This window comes from Tachypleus tridentatus, chromosome 4, assembly GCF_004210375.1.
Source record: "Tachypleus tridentatus isolate NWPU-2018 chromosome 4, ASM421037v1, whole genome shotgun sequence".
Classification (NCBI taxonomy): Eukaryota; Metazoa; Arthropoda; class Merostomata; order Xiphosura; family Limulidae; genus Tachypleus; species Tachypleus tridentatus.
Window position 1 is genome coordinate 117,680,736 of NC_134828.1, and position 19,697 is coordinate 117,700,432.

Below are 19,697 nucleotides of genomic sequence, written 5' to 3' on the forward strand. Positions count from 1 at the left end.
GGTATTAGTAGTGAACTTTTAGTATTTATTTGAAACTTATACTTTTGTTGGTGGACTTCTAGTGTTAGTTGTGAACGTCTAGTATTTATATCGAACTTATACTGTTCTTGTGGACTTCTTTTGTTAATACCGAACTTATAGTGTTTGTACTATAATTCTAGTATCAATACAATTCTTCTCGGTCTGATACTGAACTTCCAGTATTAGTACTGAACTGATTGTGTTAATACTGTACTACTAGTTTTAGTACTGAATTTATAGTGTTAATACTGTACTACTAGTTTTAGTACTGAATTTATAGTGTTAATACTTAACATTTAGTGTTAGTGCTGGAGTTCTAGTGTTAATACTGAACATTTAGTGTTAGTGCTGGACTTCTAATGTTAGTGCTACAATTTTAGTGCTAGTTCTGTATTTCTAGTTTTAGTACTGATCTTTCATTGTTCGTACTGGTCTTTTAGTACTAATACTGAACTTCTGGTACTCTTAAAGGTCGTTGAGTATTAATACTGAACTTCTGGTGCTTGTACTGGTCTTTCAGTACTAATACTGAACTTCTGGTGCTCGTACTAGTCCTTTAGTACCAATACTGAACTTCTGGTGCTCGTACTGGTCTTTCAGTACTAATACTGAACTTCTGGTGCTCGTACTGGTCCTTTAGTACTAATACTGAACTTCTGGTGCTCTTACTGGTCTTTTAGTACTAATACTGAACTTCTGGTGCTCGTACTATTCTTTTAGTACTAATACTGAACTTCTGGTGCTCGTACTGGTCTTTTAGTACTAATACTGAACTTCTGGTGCTCGTACTGGTCCTTTAGTACTAATATTGAACTTCTGGTGCTCGTACTGGTCTTTCAGTACTAATACTGAACTTTTGGTGCTCGTACTAGTCCTTTAGTACCAATACTGAACTTCTGGTGCTCGTACTGGTCCTTTAGTACTAATACTGAACTTCTGGTGCTCGTACTGGTCCTTTAGTACTAATACTGAACTTCTGGTGCTCGTACTGGTCTTTTAGAACTAATACTAAACTTCTGGTGCTCGTACTGGTCTTTTAGTACCAACACTAAACTTCTGGTGCTCGTACTGGTCTTTTAGTACTAATACTGAACTTCTGGTGCTCGTACTGGTCTTTCAGTACTAATACTGAACTTCTGGTGCTCGTACTGGTCCTTTAGTACTAATACTGAACTTCTGGTGCTCGTACTGGTCTTTTAGAACTAATATTAAACTTCTGGTGCTCGTACTGGTCTTTTAGTACCAACACTAAACTTCTGGTGCTCGTACGAGTCTTTTAGTATTAGTACTAAAACTCCAGTAAGAACACTGGAAGTTCAGTATTTAGCCCTCGAAGCCCTGCACTAACACTGAACTTATAACCTTAATACCGATCGTCTAGTGTTATTGCTACATTTGTAGTGTCAATAATGAAGTTTAAGATTTAGTTCTTAAATTCCAGTCTTAATACTGTACTTCTAGTGTTAGTACTGTACTTCTTCTCTTAGTACTGATCGTCCTTACTAATACTGTACTTCTAATGTCAGTGCTGTACTTTAATTTCTTAGTACTGACCTTCCTTACTAATACTGTACTTCTAGTGTTAGTACTGTACTTCTTCTCTTAGTACTGATTTTCCTTACTAATACTGCACTTCCAGTGTTAGTACTGTACTTCTTCTCTTAGTACTGATCTTCCTTACTAATACTGTACTTCTAGTGTTAGTACTGTCCTTCTCTTAGTACTGAGCTTCCTCACTAATACTGTACTTCTAGTGTTAGTACTGTACATCTTCTCTTAGTACTGATCTTTTTACTAATACTGCACTTCCAGTGTTAGTACTGTACTTCTTCTCTTAGTACTGATCTTCCTTACTAATACTGTACTTCTAGTGTTAGTAATGTACTTCTTCTTTTAGTGCTGAATTTCCTTACTAATACTGTATTTCTAGTGTTAGTACTGTATTACTAGTGTTGATACTGAACTACTTATATGTTCGAACATCGTATATTAGTGTGTATTATATACAACTCAAGTGTGTGTTTGTACAGCCTATATTTATACGTAATATATCATGCTCCTATTTAAATGTTTCTTAGTAAAATACACAACTTCAAAGTAGTTTTTGTAATTGAGACGTAACGTGCTGTTAAGGTATGTTTCACGTGTATGTTGGTATGCGTTTCATGGGCGAACACATCTAAACTGACAACCCTGGTTTTAAGTACAGTGTGCAGTGTCTTTTAACAGTGATCTGAGGTCACAAGACCTAAATCTTCATGAAATCTCTAGTTAAGTATAAGGGTAAAGCCAGGCCTAAACAGCTTTGATTACAGTATTTATTGAGGAAAAAGGGCGCTACGCCCACGTTTACTCTACTTAATACTATCTACATACTGTGTGTTTCGTCGTAATTAATGTGGTTTAAGTGCTACTTCTGGTAATAAGCGGCCATGATGGGGAAAACCGGATTAGTGTAATTACACACAATAAACGACTGATGCGTTAGCGCCCTCACGTGAGAGCAGAACAAACTACTACTCCAAGTGATAATGAAGGTATTATCTCATAAACTTCTACTATCAGGTAAACCTAACTCAATCGTGCTGGAATATTAGAATTAACATTAATAACGAATTCTTATCAACTACTATCTTTTATTTGTTCATAATTTTCAGAAAAGTGTTCAATAAAACATCTATCGTTTTAGGAACTTTCGGTGACCGAGGAAATCAGTTTCCCCTTGCTTATTTCTCTACTTGACAGGAATTACCTTTATTTTTCAGAGACTGGCGTCCAGTAATGTATCTTATTTATTCAAAATATGTAATGATTTTCAATTCGCTTTATTATTAGTTTTCAATCGATCTGATAGCAGATTACTAACTATACACAGACACACACAATCTCCTTCTAACACTTTCAGCGTTTTATAAATCTTGACATGTTAAGACTTGATATGGTTACCTTGACCTGTAAATATTAATATGGTAAATCTTGACATGGCAAGTTTTGATATGGTAAGTCTTGACATGTTAAATCTTGATATGGTAAAACTTGTCATGGTAAATTTTGATGTGGCAAGTCTTTACATGCTAATATTTGATATTGTAAGTCTTGATATGTTAAATCTTGACATGTTAAATCTTTATATGGTAAATCTTGACATGGTAAGTCTTGATATGGTGTGTCTTGATATGGTAAGTCTTGATATATTAAGTTTTGACTTGGTAAGTCTTGGTAAATCTTGACATGGCAAGTTTTGATATGGTAACTCTTGACATGCCAAGTCTTGATATGGTAACTCTTGGCATGGCAAGTTTTGATATGGTGTGTCTTGACATGGTAAGTCTCGATATGTTAAGTTTTGACTTGGTAAATCCTGATATGGTAAATCTTGACACCGTGAGTCTTTATGTGGTAAGTCTTGACATGGCAAGTCTTGATATGGTGTGTCTTGATATGGTAAATCTTGACGTGGTAAGTCTTGATATGGTAAGTTTTGACTTGGTAAGTCTTGATATGGTAACACTTGACATGGCAAGTCTTGATATGGTAACTCTTGACATGGGAAGTCTTAATATGGTAAATCTTGACATGGTAAGTCTTGATATGGTAAGTCTTGACATGGGAAGTCTTAATATGGTAGATCTTGACATGGCAAGTTTTGATATGGTAAGTTTTGATATGGTAAGTCTTGACATGGTAAGTCTTGACAAGGCAAGTCTTGACACGTGGTTTTGATCAGTATTTGTTCTTCTACGTCAACATCACGTGTTTGGTTAAATATTCTTATCTTAGTTTTATTTGTTTAAAATAATAAAACACAAAGTATCGAATATATCATATTATTAACGTAATATTTATTGTGTTGTGTTGTGTCATTCAATTCTCTGTGGTTAAAATATGAAACATATACAGTTTCTAATAATAAAAAACTGCCAATCTTCTTTTCAAGATAAATTAAACATGAACATAGAAATCTTGTTTCGAAATCTACGTTTTTAGGCTAGTTTTAAGAATTAGGTGTAGCAGCACAGGTGCTTGTTTATCGAGTTATGTTAATATATCTTTATCTCTTTATAAGAAAAACAAAAGGCTTCAGATATTGTTGTGCTCTAAACTGTGGTTCTTGGCCCATCGTGAAACATCTTGATGCGTCTTCATGAGTATTCTACAGAACATTTCTAATAAGAAATTAATATCAGAGTAGATAAGAATTGTCGGTTCTAATACAAAACATGAAACATTGGAGCAGACAAAAGAGTATTTAAACATACATATTGTCGGTTAACCTTGTCTTTTTTGTGTTCTTCACTAATAAATGCAGTGTAGTTTTCTTCAGAATACTAATAGCAACAACAACAAAAACAATGTCTATTTTGACGTGTAATATTTTCAATTAGAGCCTCTATCAGTCAGCTGGATTTCATTGTTAACCTTGTCTAACTTAACTTACCAGCTTGAATGGCATTGGTTTGTCTGTTTACAGCTAAGTAAAAAGCTAGCATTTGTCTTTCTGTGCTATGCCTAATACGGGTATCGAAACCCATTTTTAATTTTATAAGTTCGTAGACTTATAGTTGTGCCGAAATCACACACAGCAATATTTTGTCGCACATAGGAGAATTATATATGACTTTTATATAATTTATAATGACCGAAACTTGTACTGACATTGCACAATTGCCATGTAATCGCGCAGATAACAGAAAGACGAAATCCATGTAAATATTAATCGTTATTTTCCTATACTATGTTTCAATAAAATAATATCAGAATACGAATGTTTAACTCTCTAGATTAGCTGAAGTGAATCCATCCGTATGTTTTTGTAAAACTCTTTATGTAAACAAGGATGGTTACACTGTGTAGATCTGTACTACTGTAGCCTAGTAGTAGTATAGTAGGAATATTTATATTAAGGAATTGCTTTGAAGCAAGTATGAAATCGAAAGCATTCCCCAGTCTTGACATCACAAATACATATATTTGGTATCTTGAATGCATATCGTGTGGTAGAATCAAAAGCCCGCAATGATCCATGTTGCTGCTCTGTTAAATTTAGCACCAACTACACCGCTGCTGAAAAGACACTACACAGATGAAAGTTGTATACTCATTAAAAGCTACCTCGTCTGTTATTATTTTATAGACATTTGATAACGAAAGATAACATACGATAATACGTAAATAATAAATCCTTATTTTTAATAAATCAGCAGAGCTACAAATGCTAAAGCGTACACACTTTGTGCGACGTGTGTATTATGGTGGGATCCATTGACACAGTCAACAATGGAGTTACAAATGGAGGCGGCAAGACAGATCATTTGAAAACAGTGAAAAAGTGAAACATATATTGTGTTTACTGTGTGTTTCTTTAATATTACAAAAAGTGAAACATATACTGTGTTTAATGTGTGTTTCTTTAATATTACAAACTTTCTAAAAATCTCTTTAGGTATAAAATGTATTTAATTTTTTAAACTTTTTACTTTGAAATCGGATGGTGCGAGATAGGAGCTAGCGCCAGGCCGTACACTATGAATAGAAGGCCTGTGATCCTGCAAAATGTTCCCCAACCCCTCACCCTTCTTTGCTCTCAGAGAACTTTCTCAGACTTTGGGTCCCTCCCATAATCCATACCATATCTATACCAGTGAGAGAAATGTAAGATCCGGGAGATGTTGCATCGAGTCATGAGCAGTCGAGTTGTGTAGTTAAAATAATAAAAATTGTATACCCTTACGAAAATCAGGGAAAACTATGGATCACGCATGCGCATGCGTCTGCAGAGATTTCTTTGTGTTTACTCTACAGTCCACAATTCCTTTCGAATTTCTGTCCAATTTGGTGAATATGTTAGTTAGGTTGAGGTCTGGCCAATAAATGTTTTTCGGCCACACCGGGGGAGGTTGTGACAAGAATTTGCATTTTAAAATATGTTTTTATTCGCTAGATTGAGGGCAAGTCCGAGGATACACCGACGGTTTGCGGGCGACCAACATTTGCTAGTTGTTATTGTTGAAATTTATCATTAAATTTAGTTAAATAAATGATACATTATACGTTCTTAAATGAAAACCCGTGACATTTGGATTCATGTCTTGCATAATATTTATTAATAGACACTGTGAAGTTTGGTGAACGTTGGAGTTAAACATGGCAGAACAGTCAGACGTTTTCAATATTTTCCCTTGCATTAAAGGTAATTGTAAGGTTAGGCATTTTAGCAAGCTTCTTTCACATTTTTCTTTGGTTCATGAGCATGAGCCTGGATTTGTTGTCCCATGTGGGGTTAATGGTTGTGAAAAACCATTCAAAAACATCAGATGTTTGAAAAGACATATAAATAAAAAGCATGGATGGTTTGTTACTACCAGTATGCATGATAATGAAGCTGGTGGTGAATGTGCCGAGCACTTTATGGAACAGAGGTATAAAAACTCTGACAGTGATGAGACAGTTGATGGTAATAAGCAGATGGTTGTCACAGACAAGTGAAGAACCTTAGCTGAAACAATTCTGCAGCTGTGTGAAACAGTAATGAGACAGTTGATGGTAATAAGCAGATGGTTGTCACAGACACGTGAAGAACCTTAACTAAAACAATTCTGCAGCTGCGTGAAACAGTGATGAGACAGTTGATGGTAATAAGCAGATGGTTGTCATAGACAAGTGAAGAACCTTAACTAAAACAATTCTGCAGCTGTGTGAAACAGTGATGAGACAGTTGATGGTAATAAGGAGATGGTTCTCACAGACAAGTGAAGAACCTTAACTAAAGCAATTCTGCACTGTGTGAAACAGTGATGAGACAGTTGATGGTAATAAGGAGATGTTGTTACAGACAAGTGAAGAACCTTAACTAAAACAATTCTGCACTGTGTGAAACAGTGATGAGACAGTTGATGGTAATAAGGAGATGGTTGTCACAGACAAGTGAAGAACCTTAACTAAAACAATTCTGCAGCTGTGTGAAACAGTGATGAGACAGTTGATGGTAATAAGCAGATGGTTGTCACAGACAAGTGAAGAACCTTAGCTGAAACAATTCTGCAGCTGCGTGAAACAGTGATGAGACAGTTGATGGTAATAAGCAGATGGTTGTCACAGACAAGTGAAGAACCTTAGCTGAAACAATTCTGCAGCTGTGTGAAACAATGATGAGACAGTTGATGGTAATAAGCAGATGGTTGTCACAGAGAAGTGAAGAACCTTAACTAAAACAATTCTAAAATGAAAACATTACTTACAAAACTACAAGTAATTATTTTAAATTTGTCCTGTTCTATTATGGCTGCCAAAGATGAACATTTATTCCAAACCATAAAAAGAACATTGATCAGTGAGGGGGTTTCTAGAAATAGTATAGTTACAGTGATGAAAGCTTGCAAGAAAGAAAGTCTTGACTTTCATTCCATGATTGAAAATTTGACCACAATAATTTCCAGCCTTACACTGAAGATAATATGACATTTGTAAAACCTGTTGAGTATGACCTGGGAATTGCTGGTGATGGGAAATATAACACAATGCAGTAAGTTTTTTTATTAGATACTCTGAAGTGTTTGCTTAAACATGATGATATTTTTAGACAGGTTGTTTATCCTCGCCAGTCAGCTGATGATTGTCTTAGAGATGTCGTTGTTGGTAAACATTTCAAAAACCATCCATTCTAGTAAGAAATTCCCCTTGCCCTTCGAATCATTCTCTATTTCGATTAGTTTACAGCTGTGAATCAGGCTGGAATACGAGCTCCTGCTTACTAATATGCTGCTTTCTACTATCAGTTAGGCAATATTGAACCTGCTTTGAGATCTCAACTTCATTGTGTATTCTTAGCAATCTTGGTGAAGAGCTCAAATGTAAAAAAACATGGGCTAAATACAGTGATGAGACCTTTGATTGAAGAACTATCTGTTCTTTAAAACATTGATATTGACATTGTCAAACCAGAGGGAACATTCAAATTCAGAGGTGCACCTCTTGTTGTTGTTGTTGCAGATAATTTGGGGAGCCATGCTATTGGAGGGTTTCTTGAGTCATTTTCTGCTCTCAGATCATGTAGATTCTGCATGGTAACTCGGGATGATTTAAGAAAGTCAACTGATATTTCAAAATGTCCAGAGAGATCTATTGTATCCTATAATTACCAAGTTTCTATGGTCGAAACTGAACCGACTTTGTCAAGTACATATGGGGTTAAAAAAAGATCGCCCCTGAACGTTCTGCAGCAATTTCACGTGGTAAATGCTCTACCACCTGATATATTACATGACCTTCTTGAATTTGGGTTGGTGTCAGAAATTTTAGTTTTATTCATAGATCAGTATGTCTTGTCTGGATACTTCAGCCTTCAGTACCTTGCAGGCACAGTAAAAGAGTTCCACTACAAAGGAACTGATAAAATCAATAGGCCTGAGCTTGTTATTTTGAGATGGTCTGTACACATTAAGCAAAAGGCTGTGCAAGTTTGGTGTCTCTTAAGGTTACTTCCATTACTGGTGGGTGATGCAGTGCCAGAAGAAAACAACAAATGGGAAGTTCTGTTGGCTCTGCTGGATATGGTAGAATTGAAATGTGTCCATCAATGTCATATGCAATCATTGAATTTTTAAATGATTCTCTTAATGAAAAAAATTCCAAATAGAACTCTCAAACCAAAGGGACATTTTACTTTGCATTACCCAGAGATAACCCGCAGATCTGGTCCACTGAGGAATGTGTGAACCAAGAGATTTGAGGCCAAACATAGTTTTTTTGTTAATGTTGCAAGACATATCGAAAACAGGAAGAATCTAGCCAAAACAATGGCAATGAGACACCAGTATAAATTTCTTGGAATAGATGCCTTTTGACCTGACTAATCCTGTCAGATTGCCTGTGAATTCACTCGGAGAAGAGCGAAACCTTGTCAGTGCATTTGTTGGGGAAGACGATTTTGTCACTAAAGCATTAGGTTGTACGGTCAACTGCCTCACAGAGGGACAATGGTTGTCAGTAGCTACGAATTCGACAGTCTTCAATTTTCTTCAGTGATGTGTTGCTTTGTTCTTTGGGGAAAACCTTTTTCGTATTGTCATTGCAGAGCCAATGAGAAGCTATGAACTCCTGAGCATTCCAGATCTTTATGATCATTACCCATTGCCTTGTTATGTAAACAAAGGTGAAAATATGATCATCCTACATCATTACATTCGTGGCGACAGAATGATAACAAATTTTAAACAAAACTCGGTAATAAGTGGTAAATTTTAACATATTTTATGTAACTTGGTGTGTACCTTCCAGTGACAAATTTCATCAAAAGATTTGACATATTTTATGTAAATTTGTTTCTGCCTTTTTGTGACACATTTCATCAAAAGTTTCAAACAGAGAGAACTTGTGTCATATTAATATGTATCATGCATATTTGCACCAAAATCACCACTATCATCACCATCTATTGAGGTCAGACTACTTTATTTGCTTTCACCTTTTAAAGGCTACTATTTGTTAGGGAAAAAAACGAAATTACTTATTTAGCTGATTTATACCAGTCCTGCTGATGTTAGATTTATGGAAATTTATTATATCTCTTTGTTGTTTTGTAGTTGTTCTTCAATGACAACTTTTCTGCATGTGTATACATATAAATCATTTTTGATCAGTTCCATACTGAAAAAAAACTTGTGGTGTCAGTGGATGATCTGGGATTGTTGTCCAGTAAGATTTCTGACAACCTAAATCTGGATGTAGATGCTACCAACTTGTCAGCTCAAGTGTACATGGAAGACTGGCAGGACTGGATGGATGTTCAATGGTCTAACATTCCAAAACCACGAGCAAAGTTGCGCGTTTCTCTGGTTTCTAATGCTGGAGCCTCTGACGGAGAGACAGCTGTTGTGGTAAGTCGTTTGTAAGAATGCGCAACCCATTTAAATTTGAGTGATTATAGTCATTTATATAGTCATTGGAAATTACTCTGCGAAAACTTTATTCCAAATAAAAGAAGTAAAATTGTTCAATATACATTATTCAACATAGCACAATTACTGTCGTTAATTTTTTATTACAAATTTAGACCCGTTAAAAACGTATTTTTGACAAGAATCCACCGAACCCTGAAGTGCCTTCAAGCAAACAGAGTGCATCTTCACCCGGTCCCAGTACTGAACAAATTCAGTCCATATCATCATGGTAGGATATGTCCTAATGTATGTCAAACAGACCTTTCAATCTGTTGGATAAATAGTTTCATCTTTCACTTGAGACAATTAGGCCTTCGTTAGTATTTCATTGCAATCAATCAACCCCAGTTTGTATGTGTTTTGAACTTTTTGATATTTTCTTTGGTCAGCATCTTAGCATTCAAGCCTTGGCCAGTACCCTTTAAGCTGGAGAATTTGTCAAGTCTGCCTAGATCTACTGCTTTGCTGCTGTCACAAGTGAAGCCTGTTGAGAAAGAAGGTCGCTTCCATTTACTGGATGCAGTCTACACTGAGGTTTCAAACTATACCTTGTAAGTGCTGTGCAGTGAATACCATGTGTACCATTTCTGATTACAAGCATGTAATTATATCTCTTCAGATGTCTTCATCTGTACTTGATAGCCTGCCCAATCTCTATTTTCCAGATATCCCACGTTAAGGCAGTATGACCAAGTAGTGGATGAAATATTTAAGCACAACCACAGCTGTCAGATGCCCCAAATCTAACACCCCAAGGTGTTCGTGTAAGTTCGATCCACATGTGCATTATGTTATGTTTGTTGTGAAATATATTTTCATCACAAATATATTCTTTTACCTATACATTTGACTTTATGAGCCCAATAGTCAATGAGACAATAAAATTCGTCCTAAAGTGCATAACAGGAATGACCACTTGTAAGGGTGTAAATGTATTCTGCAAGAATTATGTTCATTAGTTAGAAAATAACTTAAATGTCATTTTTGTGTTGCATAATATTAGTGAAGAAACAAGTGAAAGTTTGTGGGAAGTTATATGTTTTAAAATACACACAAGTACATATATCTACCAAGGATGGGCTGTGGAAAATACTATTTTGATACTTTGAAATATTTGTTGTGTTGTATACGATGTAACGTGACTCAACTAATGAAACTCAACTAATTTGACGCTAAAGAGAATACACTGTCAAGATGAACTCGTACAACTGAGTTATTAACCAGTATGTGTATGACTTTCAGTTTCTCGGATTAAACCTAAAAATGCCAAAAGTGGTTTAAAAGAAATACTGTTTAAAATAATTATAGTTATACCAGGGCAGTTTTGTTATTCATTCTCAATACAACTAATTCTGTCAATTCTAATTGCAGGAGCTGTGGAGGATGAGACTTCGTCAGAAATTCCAAAATAGTAGAAAGCGAAATGATTCATCATTGCCTATAGTCCAAGAAAGAAAGAAACAGACGGAAACTGCAACAGATGAAACCCCATCTCCAAACCACATCTCAGAACAGAGGCTATATGGATTAAAGCAATACTTGTGTGTAAAGCCAGTTGGGGAGGATGAAACTTCCACCCAAAAACCCAAGGAATGGATGAAAACTCGTCTGCATTGCAGAGAAAAGGGTGATCTTTGTAAAGTGGACTTGCTTATGGACAAAACTCTGCATGATCGTAGGAAACTGGTCATTGACAACACTCCTGTCAATGAACTTATAGAGTATTATCCTTTCCTTGTGGCATCACCAGCACAGCTATTGAATGAGTTTAAGCGGCTAGGAAATGATGCAGAAAAAGGGGGTGTCCAACTTTCTCAATATAAGGACTCAGTAAATTCTCACCTGCAGGACAGAAACATATCACCAGAAAATAATTCATTGCTAGTACTTCTTATGAAACAATTCTCACACATGCCTGATGTTATATCATGACTATGTCATGACTATTCTGTAGTGGTTTGCAGATAGGCAATGCGACTATTGTCAGGTGGTCAGCATTGGTCAGAATGACTACCTAACGAAAGTCATAACGACTATCATAGAGCAGTCAAATTTATTACCTGCCACCATCACCTGACTATTTTCCGACTACACAATAGTACAAATGACTAATATTTAATAGTCATATTAGGTAGTCATTGATTTTAGCGACTACTTGGAAAATCTTTTTTGGCACCGCTTGACTACCTGATTTACTATTCAAAAGTCGTCGCTTTGACTGGTTCTTATTTTGAGTGATCCCTTTATCAGTAGGAATAGTTTAATTTGATTGGAAGTCATGCAGAACCATCATATAGACTTCTCTTTCCAATTGGTTCGGATCCCCGTCACACTAAACATGCTCACCCTTTCAGCTGTGGGGCGTTATAATGAAACGGACAATCCCACTATTCGTTGGTAAAAGAGTAGCCCAAGAGTTGGCGGTGGGTGGTGATGACTAGCTGCCTTCCCTCTAGTCTTACACTGCTAAATTAGGGACGACTAGCACAGATAGCCCTCGAGTAGCTTTGTGCGAAATTCAAAAACAAACAAACAAACACTTAAGGCAACTGGGACCTACCTCCATATGGTCAATAATTTAGAGCCCGTAAACTAGGGGTTTGTGTCTTTTTATCGACGAACACTTTTTAATAGATAACAGAAGAAATGAATAACTAAGCCTAACTCCAAGCTCGGTTGCATTAAAATTGTAACAACTCTTTTCTGAAAAATGTCTATATAGATGTGTAATCCCAAGTCCTTAGCGTCAAGAAAGAGCAAAACTTAACAAAAGTAAAGCCACAGTAGAACTTAAATTAGCAGTAACAAAACCTCATTTTTCGTTTCACCTGTCTTTTGGTATTGGAGTTTCAACATAATTTATTCAAGAAGTTGAGCATGAAATAAAAATCAAACGTTACGTTTATACATAAAGCAGTGATCAGGTCTTGCCAAGTAACTGGAATTGATACAACACAAATATAAAATTGAACAAAAACTCACCCTTCAGCACCTGGTCACAAGAGTGTCTGATCACATGTATGGAAGTGTTGTGGTAATTTCGGACAACATAACTGAATTCGGAGGAGCCCGAATGTACATGTAAGTTCACTGTAACTGAAGAGAACTTGCACCTTAAAATAACTTAAAACCAAATACGTAATTACATCCACTGTGACCTCAGTTCACGGCGTATATTGACATAAACTGTCAGTTTTACCTCGTGGATAGAAATGCATTAGTTCTTAAGACTACTATTATTGATAATTTATATTTTAAAAAAAGGAATATATATGTATATAAATCTCACGGAAGATGCAAAACAAAGTTTATAAAAAGTAAGAAAGCAAATAACATTAAATACAAGAGTAACAGAATCAAAGATGTTGCGGGATAATCCCTTCTTCTGGTGACATCTGAAATACAACTTAGGCCTAAAACGTTGTGTCAAGGTTTTATTTGATTCTGTTACCGTTATATCTAGTGTTATTTTACCATTGTTAATAACCTACTTCTCAGTAGTTCGTGTTGGTTTCACTAAACTTAACTTATGTGGTGTATCGTCTATTCCACGAACATGAATATAACAAAAAAGTAAAAGCTTAGGCTGTGTATCACAACCGTTATATGATCTAAACCATTAGTAGCTAAAAAAATAGCAAACTAGGCCTAACGAAAGATTTCATGTATGACTAAAGCCAGGATTCAGTGAAACGAAAAATGTTGGGTAGAATACGGCCTGCAAAAAATGTTACCAATCTACTGAAAGTTCAGATTTCAAAAATATGATTTCACAAGCATAAATATAGTGATAAATTAAGAGAAATCAAGGAAAACCATCAAGTTCTTATCCGTATAGAAAGACCAATATATTTCTTTTAAACACAGTTGAAAAAAAAAAACATATTTAATGTACTTAATGTTCCGATGAATGTCTCGACACTGGAAATGATTCATAACAATTCTACGTTGGGGAAAATAATTATGTAATAAGATATTTACAACAATCAAACGTCATAGGAGTTAGAAACTGATGATGAGTGGATATCATGTAACAGCAGTTAATAGTTTAAAGTTTCTTTAAGCTTTAACTGATTTATTGAATTTTCTAAAATAGCGTCCCCTTGTGGCAAAGCGTTATGTCTATATACTCACACCGCATAAACCGAGCTTCGATACCCGTGGTTGGCAGAGCACATATAACTCATTGAGTAGCTTTGTGTTTAATTCTAAACAATCTAAAATAGCCACAATGTATCAATTATTTTCTTGGAATTAAGCAAATTTACGTATTAATAATTAATAACAATTATATATCTCATATACTGGCCACTGAAACAAACACGTACGTAAAGTTATGTCTGCTTCAGAAAAAAAGCTTTTTGTAGTTTGAACTAAACAAGCGTGAAGAGTGAACAGAAAGTTGTGATAGATGTGTGAAGAGTGAACAGAAAGTTGTGATAGATGTGTGAGTGTGAACAGAAAGTTGTGATAGATGTGTGAAGAGTGAACAGAAAGTTGTGATAGATGTGTGAAGAGTGAACAGAAAGTTGTGATAGATGTGTGAAGAGTGAACAGAAAGTTGTGATAGTGAGTAGATGTTGTGATAGATGTGTGAAGAGTGAACAGAAAGTTGTGATAGATGTGTGAAGAGTAAACAGAAAGTTGTGATAGATGTGTGAAAGTGTACAAAATGTTATGATAGATGTGTGAAGAGTGAACAGAAAGTTGTGATAGATGTGTGAGAGTGTACAGAATGTTATGATAGATGTGTGAAGAGTGAACAGAAAGTTGTGATAGATGTGTGAAAAGTGAACAGAAAATTGTGATAGATTTGTGAAAAGTGAAAGAAAGATTATGATAGATGTGTGAAGTGTGAACAGAATATTATGATAGATGTGTGAAGTGAACAGAAAGTTATGATAGATAATGTGAAGAGTGAACAGAATATTATGATAGATGATGTGAAAAGTGAACAGAAAGTTGTGATAGATGTGTGAAAAAGTGAACAGAAAGATTGTGATAGATGTGTGAAAAGTGAACAGAAAGTTGTGATAGAAGTGTGAAAAAGTGAACAAAAGATTATGATAGAGATGTGAGTGTGAACAGAATATTATAATAGAAATGTGAAAGTGAAAGAAAGATTGTGATAGATGTGTGAAAAGTGAACAGAATATTATGATAGATGTGTGAAAAGTGAACAAAGATTGTGATAGAAATGTGAAAAGTGAAAAAAAAGTTGTGATAGAAATGTGAAAAGAGTGAACAAAAAGTTGTGATAGATGTGTGAAAAGTGAACAAGAAAGTTGTGATAGATGTGTGAGTGTGAACAGAATGTTATGATAGATGTGTGAGAGTGAACAGAATGTTATGATAGATGTGTGAGAGTGAACAGAATGTTATGATAGATGTGTGAAGAGTGAACAGAAAGTTGTGATAGATGTGTGAGAGTGAACAGAATGTTGTGATAGATGTGTGAAGTGAACAGAATATTGTGAAAAGATGTGTGAAGAGTGAACCGAAAGTTGTGATAGATGTGTGAGAGTGAACAGAATGTTATGATAGATGTGTGAGTGTGAACAGAATGTTGTGATAGATGTGTGAAGAGTGAACCGAAAGTTGTGATAGGTGTGTGAGAGTGAACAGAATGTTATGATAGATGTGTGAGTGTGAACAGAATGTTATGATAGATGTGTGAAGAGTGAACCGAAAGTTGTGATAGATGTGTGAGAGTGAACAGAAAATTGTGACAAATGCAGAATTGCTTTTTTTCATGCACTAAACATGGATTTAAGTACGAGATACATTTTTTAATGAATATAAATATAAATATTTATCTACTTTTCGAATTATTGTGTATTATTCGTGGTAAGTTAGTCATCCATACTTACTCAAGATCATCCTTTCGTACATTTCTTTATTCAGAGTGTGTTTGATTAAAAACACATTGTATTAGAACAAAGAGATGAGCCAGTAAACTATACCAAAACTTGCACCTGGTAGACATTTCCACCTGTTCGAGTTAAACCTTTTGTTTGCACACGTGTCTTGTTCTTGTCATGGTGAGAAGACTTAGTTAAAAACACGACTTTTAATTTTATAAAATAGATATCACAGGTGTTTTAATAAATAGGGTGCTCGTTTCGCTTAATACTTAAACCTATGTCTGTTCGAGAAAACACTATTCATCATTCACATGTTCGATTTATTTATAGGAGCGCTCGGGAATTACACTTGTACAGCCTTCACTTGTGTTGTATGTTTGTCTATATATCACCAAAATGTAAAGGCGAATTAAGCAGAACCAAGCACAACATTAAAATATTGGCCAAGCAGTTGTATAAGAGTTAAATATATCTTTGTAACTAAAATAGAAAATTCGCAATAAAAGCGAGCGATTCAATAAGTTCTAAAGATTTTGAAGAACATGGGATATCTGTGATGTGCCCATCACTGGTGTTCGGCGGAGGGATTCATAGCCTTACCGAATAATTTTTATTTCGACACTTGTGGTAAATCTGCGGGCCTATACTGATACAAATTTGGTTTCGAATACAACGGTGGGCATAGCATATATAGCCCATAGTGTAGCTTTGCACTTAACAAGAAAACTAACAGTTTCCTGATACTTCTTTTCTTTATCTTTATTTTACAATACACAGATCTTCACTGGTCCACGTAACAACCATTCGTCTTAGTTCTGGGTTCGTCAGTGTCACAAATTGTGGACTTAAGGGTTCCACGGCTCGAGTTGTGTCACTTAAGAAACAAAATCTCACGTATTCACTTAAGACAGAAGGCATTTTTGCAGTTACGTAAACCAAGAGTTGGCGGTGGGTATTGTTAACTAGTTACATTCTCTCTAGTATAAAAATAAGAACGGCTAGAGCAGTTGTCATATGTTATAAACCAAACTTTCCAAGTTCAACAATATGTTTTATAATGTTTCACAAGCCTGATAACTAGCTTCACGTTTTTTAACAAAAATGTAATATAACAGTTAATTATCTAATACTGCAGCCCAAATTTAATAAATAAATATCTCATTTTCTAATTGTTTCTAAGAATCCTAACTAGTGATTGAACACTAGTTATGGTAGTTTCTCTAAATTATTTGTTCTTCTCTATCCACACAGATAGATAAATACTCTAAGTTAGTTGTTCTGCTATATTCACATTAATATGTACTCTACATCAGTTGTTCTGCTCTATTCACATTAATATGTACTCTACATTAGTTGTTCTGCTCTATTCACATTAATATGTACTCTACATTAGTTGTTCTGCTCTATTTACATTAACATGTACTTTATTGTTCTGCTCTATTTACATTAATATGTACTCTACATTAGTTATTCTGCTCTATTTACATTAATATGTACTCTATTGTTCTGCTCTATTCACATTAGTATGTACTCTACATTAGTTGTTCTGCTCTGTTCACATTAATATGTACTCTACATTATTTGTCTGCTCTATTCACATTAATATGTACTCTACATTAGTTGTTCTGCTCTATTTACATTAATACGTACTCTATTGTTCTGCTCTATTCACATTAATATGTACTCTACATTAGTTGTTCTGCTCTATTCACATTAATATGTACTCTACATTAGTTGTTCTGCTTTATTCACACTGATAGGTACTTTCCCATTATTTGACCACCGTACTCCTACACTATTATAATAGTGTAGTTTTGCCAGCGAATATCGTCTATATTCCTTAGTACTAAGTATAATAGTGTAACTTTGCCATTATTTAACGACTACACTCATAAGTTAATACAAATGTGTAATTTTGCCATTATTTAACCACTACACTCATAAGTTAATATAGAGAATTAACTTTGCCATAATTTAACCACAATACTCATAAATTAATACAGAGGTGTAACTTTGTCTGTATTTAACCACGACACTTGAGGGCTTTTAATGGAGTCTTCTCAGACTTACCACTTGAGGGCTTTTAATGGAGTCTTCTCAGACTTACCACTTGAAGGCTGTTGAAGGATTCTTCTCAGATTTAACACTTGTGGACTTTTCATGGAGTCTTCTCAGACTTACCACTTGAAGGCTTTTGAAGGATTCTTCTCAGATTTAACACTTGTGGACTTTTCATGGAGTCTTCTCAGACTTACCACTTGATGACTTTGAATGGAGTCTTCCCAGTCTTACCACTTGAAGGCTCTTAATGGATTCTTCTCAGACTTACCACTTGAGGACTTTTAATGAAGTGTTCTCAGATATATATATATATATATACATAGGTATACTGTTCTGTTTTTGGTAATGGTATGTATTTAAAACAACTGGTACTAACTATAGGTTTTATACGTTCCATGTGAAGAGACAGCACTTCTTTAGTAATTATCTAATTGTGTCGGAATAAAGTTATAGTATTTATCGTGACTCTGGGCATTTGTTAATTGAAGGAGTACAGAGTTATATACTATACAGAGATTTGGAATAATAATTGTGTTTGTTTTTTTAATGATTTTCAGTTTATTGTAGTTCATATTATTATTAATATATTTGGTAATAATTTTAGTTTGGTTTGGTTTCGTTAGTATTACTTTCTGCGTATGTTTCTCAAGTACTTACTTTTGACTAATATTTTGTTATTATCCAAATAAGTACAGTTACTATTATGAGAAGTTTTGAAAGGTTGGTGTATTTTTGTTTATTTCTTTTCTATGAGAGTGGATCAGTAAAGAATAACAGGACCACATCCTGTGCTTGAAATAAACCACAGATATCTATTTACATGAATTTAAACAGTTACTACAATATATGTTGAATACTAATAAATTGGTAGTGTTAGGCCATACAGATACATGCTGGTAAAGTGGCCGAATGCAGCTCTCATTGGCTAATTTACGATTAGAGTGCTGAAGTAACAGTGGGAAACTAGTGTTGTCGTGCACTAGATTAATTACGGAAGGAACGTAAGGCGGAGTGCTGCGCTTTGGACATGATATTCTTATATCGGAGCCATTCGTAATGGAAACTACATTGAAGACCTATCATGATATCGCATTGTAGTCAGATAAAGTACAACGGACGTTTCGACATAGTCCGTAATGACGTTGTGAAGCTCCACAATCGTTTTGATATAACTGTCTCGCTCTCTTTATTTGATTTTTTCTTCATATTTAATTTTTTTCCACGTTTAATCGAAAGCTGCAGTTTAATCACAAATTATAACAGATGGAAATAAACATAAATGTTTATTATCTTTTAAAGTAACTTGAGAACAAAGGTGGTAAAGTTACACTATTCAGGAACAGTAACATGAAGTTAACGTATCTACAATCTTAAGCAGGTGCAAACAGTTGGTTTCTAGAAACACAAGAATAACATATACAGACAGAAGAGATCAACTTTAAACTACAGGTATAGAAAAACTATAGAATGAAACTAAATGTGAGGTCACAAAAGTTTCATGAATTTTAGTTTAAAGTTTCGCTAAGCGTCGTTTATTAACTTAGATAACTGATGTCCAAAAGAACTAGGATATGTTCTTGAGTATTCTATACATATAATTAAAATGTAAATAATTTTCTAATAATATATTCAGTTCTCTTATTCTTTTCGTCTTCCACAACTAATACATTTCTAAAAATCATGTGTATTTATATATTAAGCCTAAATTATTGCAATTACTGGCTATTCAAGTTAAAAGCTAATTTTTAAATGAGTTAGTGGCTTATCAAAACCTTATATATAATTTAAACTCAATGCATGGTGAAACAGACCA

The 19,697-nt window shown here is 34.7% G+C and overlaps 1 protein-coding gene across 2 annotated transcripts in view; it reads left to right on the forward strand.

Moving 5' to 3' along the window:
* The window catches only part of LOC143249941 (uncharacterized), a 32,202-nt gene extending 17,688 nt beyond the window's left edge, over positions 1–14,514 (forward strand). The window contains exons 1-5 of one of the 2 annotated variants that reach the window (XM_076500561.1): positions 6,913–9,896; positions 10,073–10,188; positions 10,349–10,510; positions 10,625–10,723; positions 11,331–14,514. In XM_076500561.1, the coding sequence (XP_076356676.1) occupies positions 11,343–11,891 (549 nt within the window). In that variant the 5' untranslated portion in view covers positions 6,913–9,896; positions 10,073–10,188; positions 10,349–10,510; positions 10,625–10,723; positions 11,331–11,342 and the 3' untranslated portion in view covers positions 11,892–14,514. Of the gene's footprint in view, positions 1–6,912; positions 9,897–10,072; positions 10,189–10,348; positions 10,511–10,624; positions 10,724–11,330 lie in introns of those variants that run through there. The other variant, XM_076500562.1, reaches the window with a different exon arrangement.
* Positions 14,515–19,697: the final 5,183 nt, after the last annotated feature.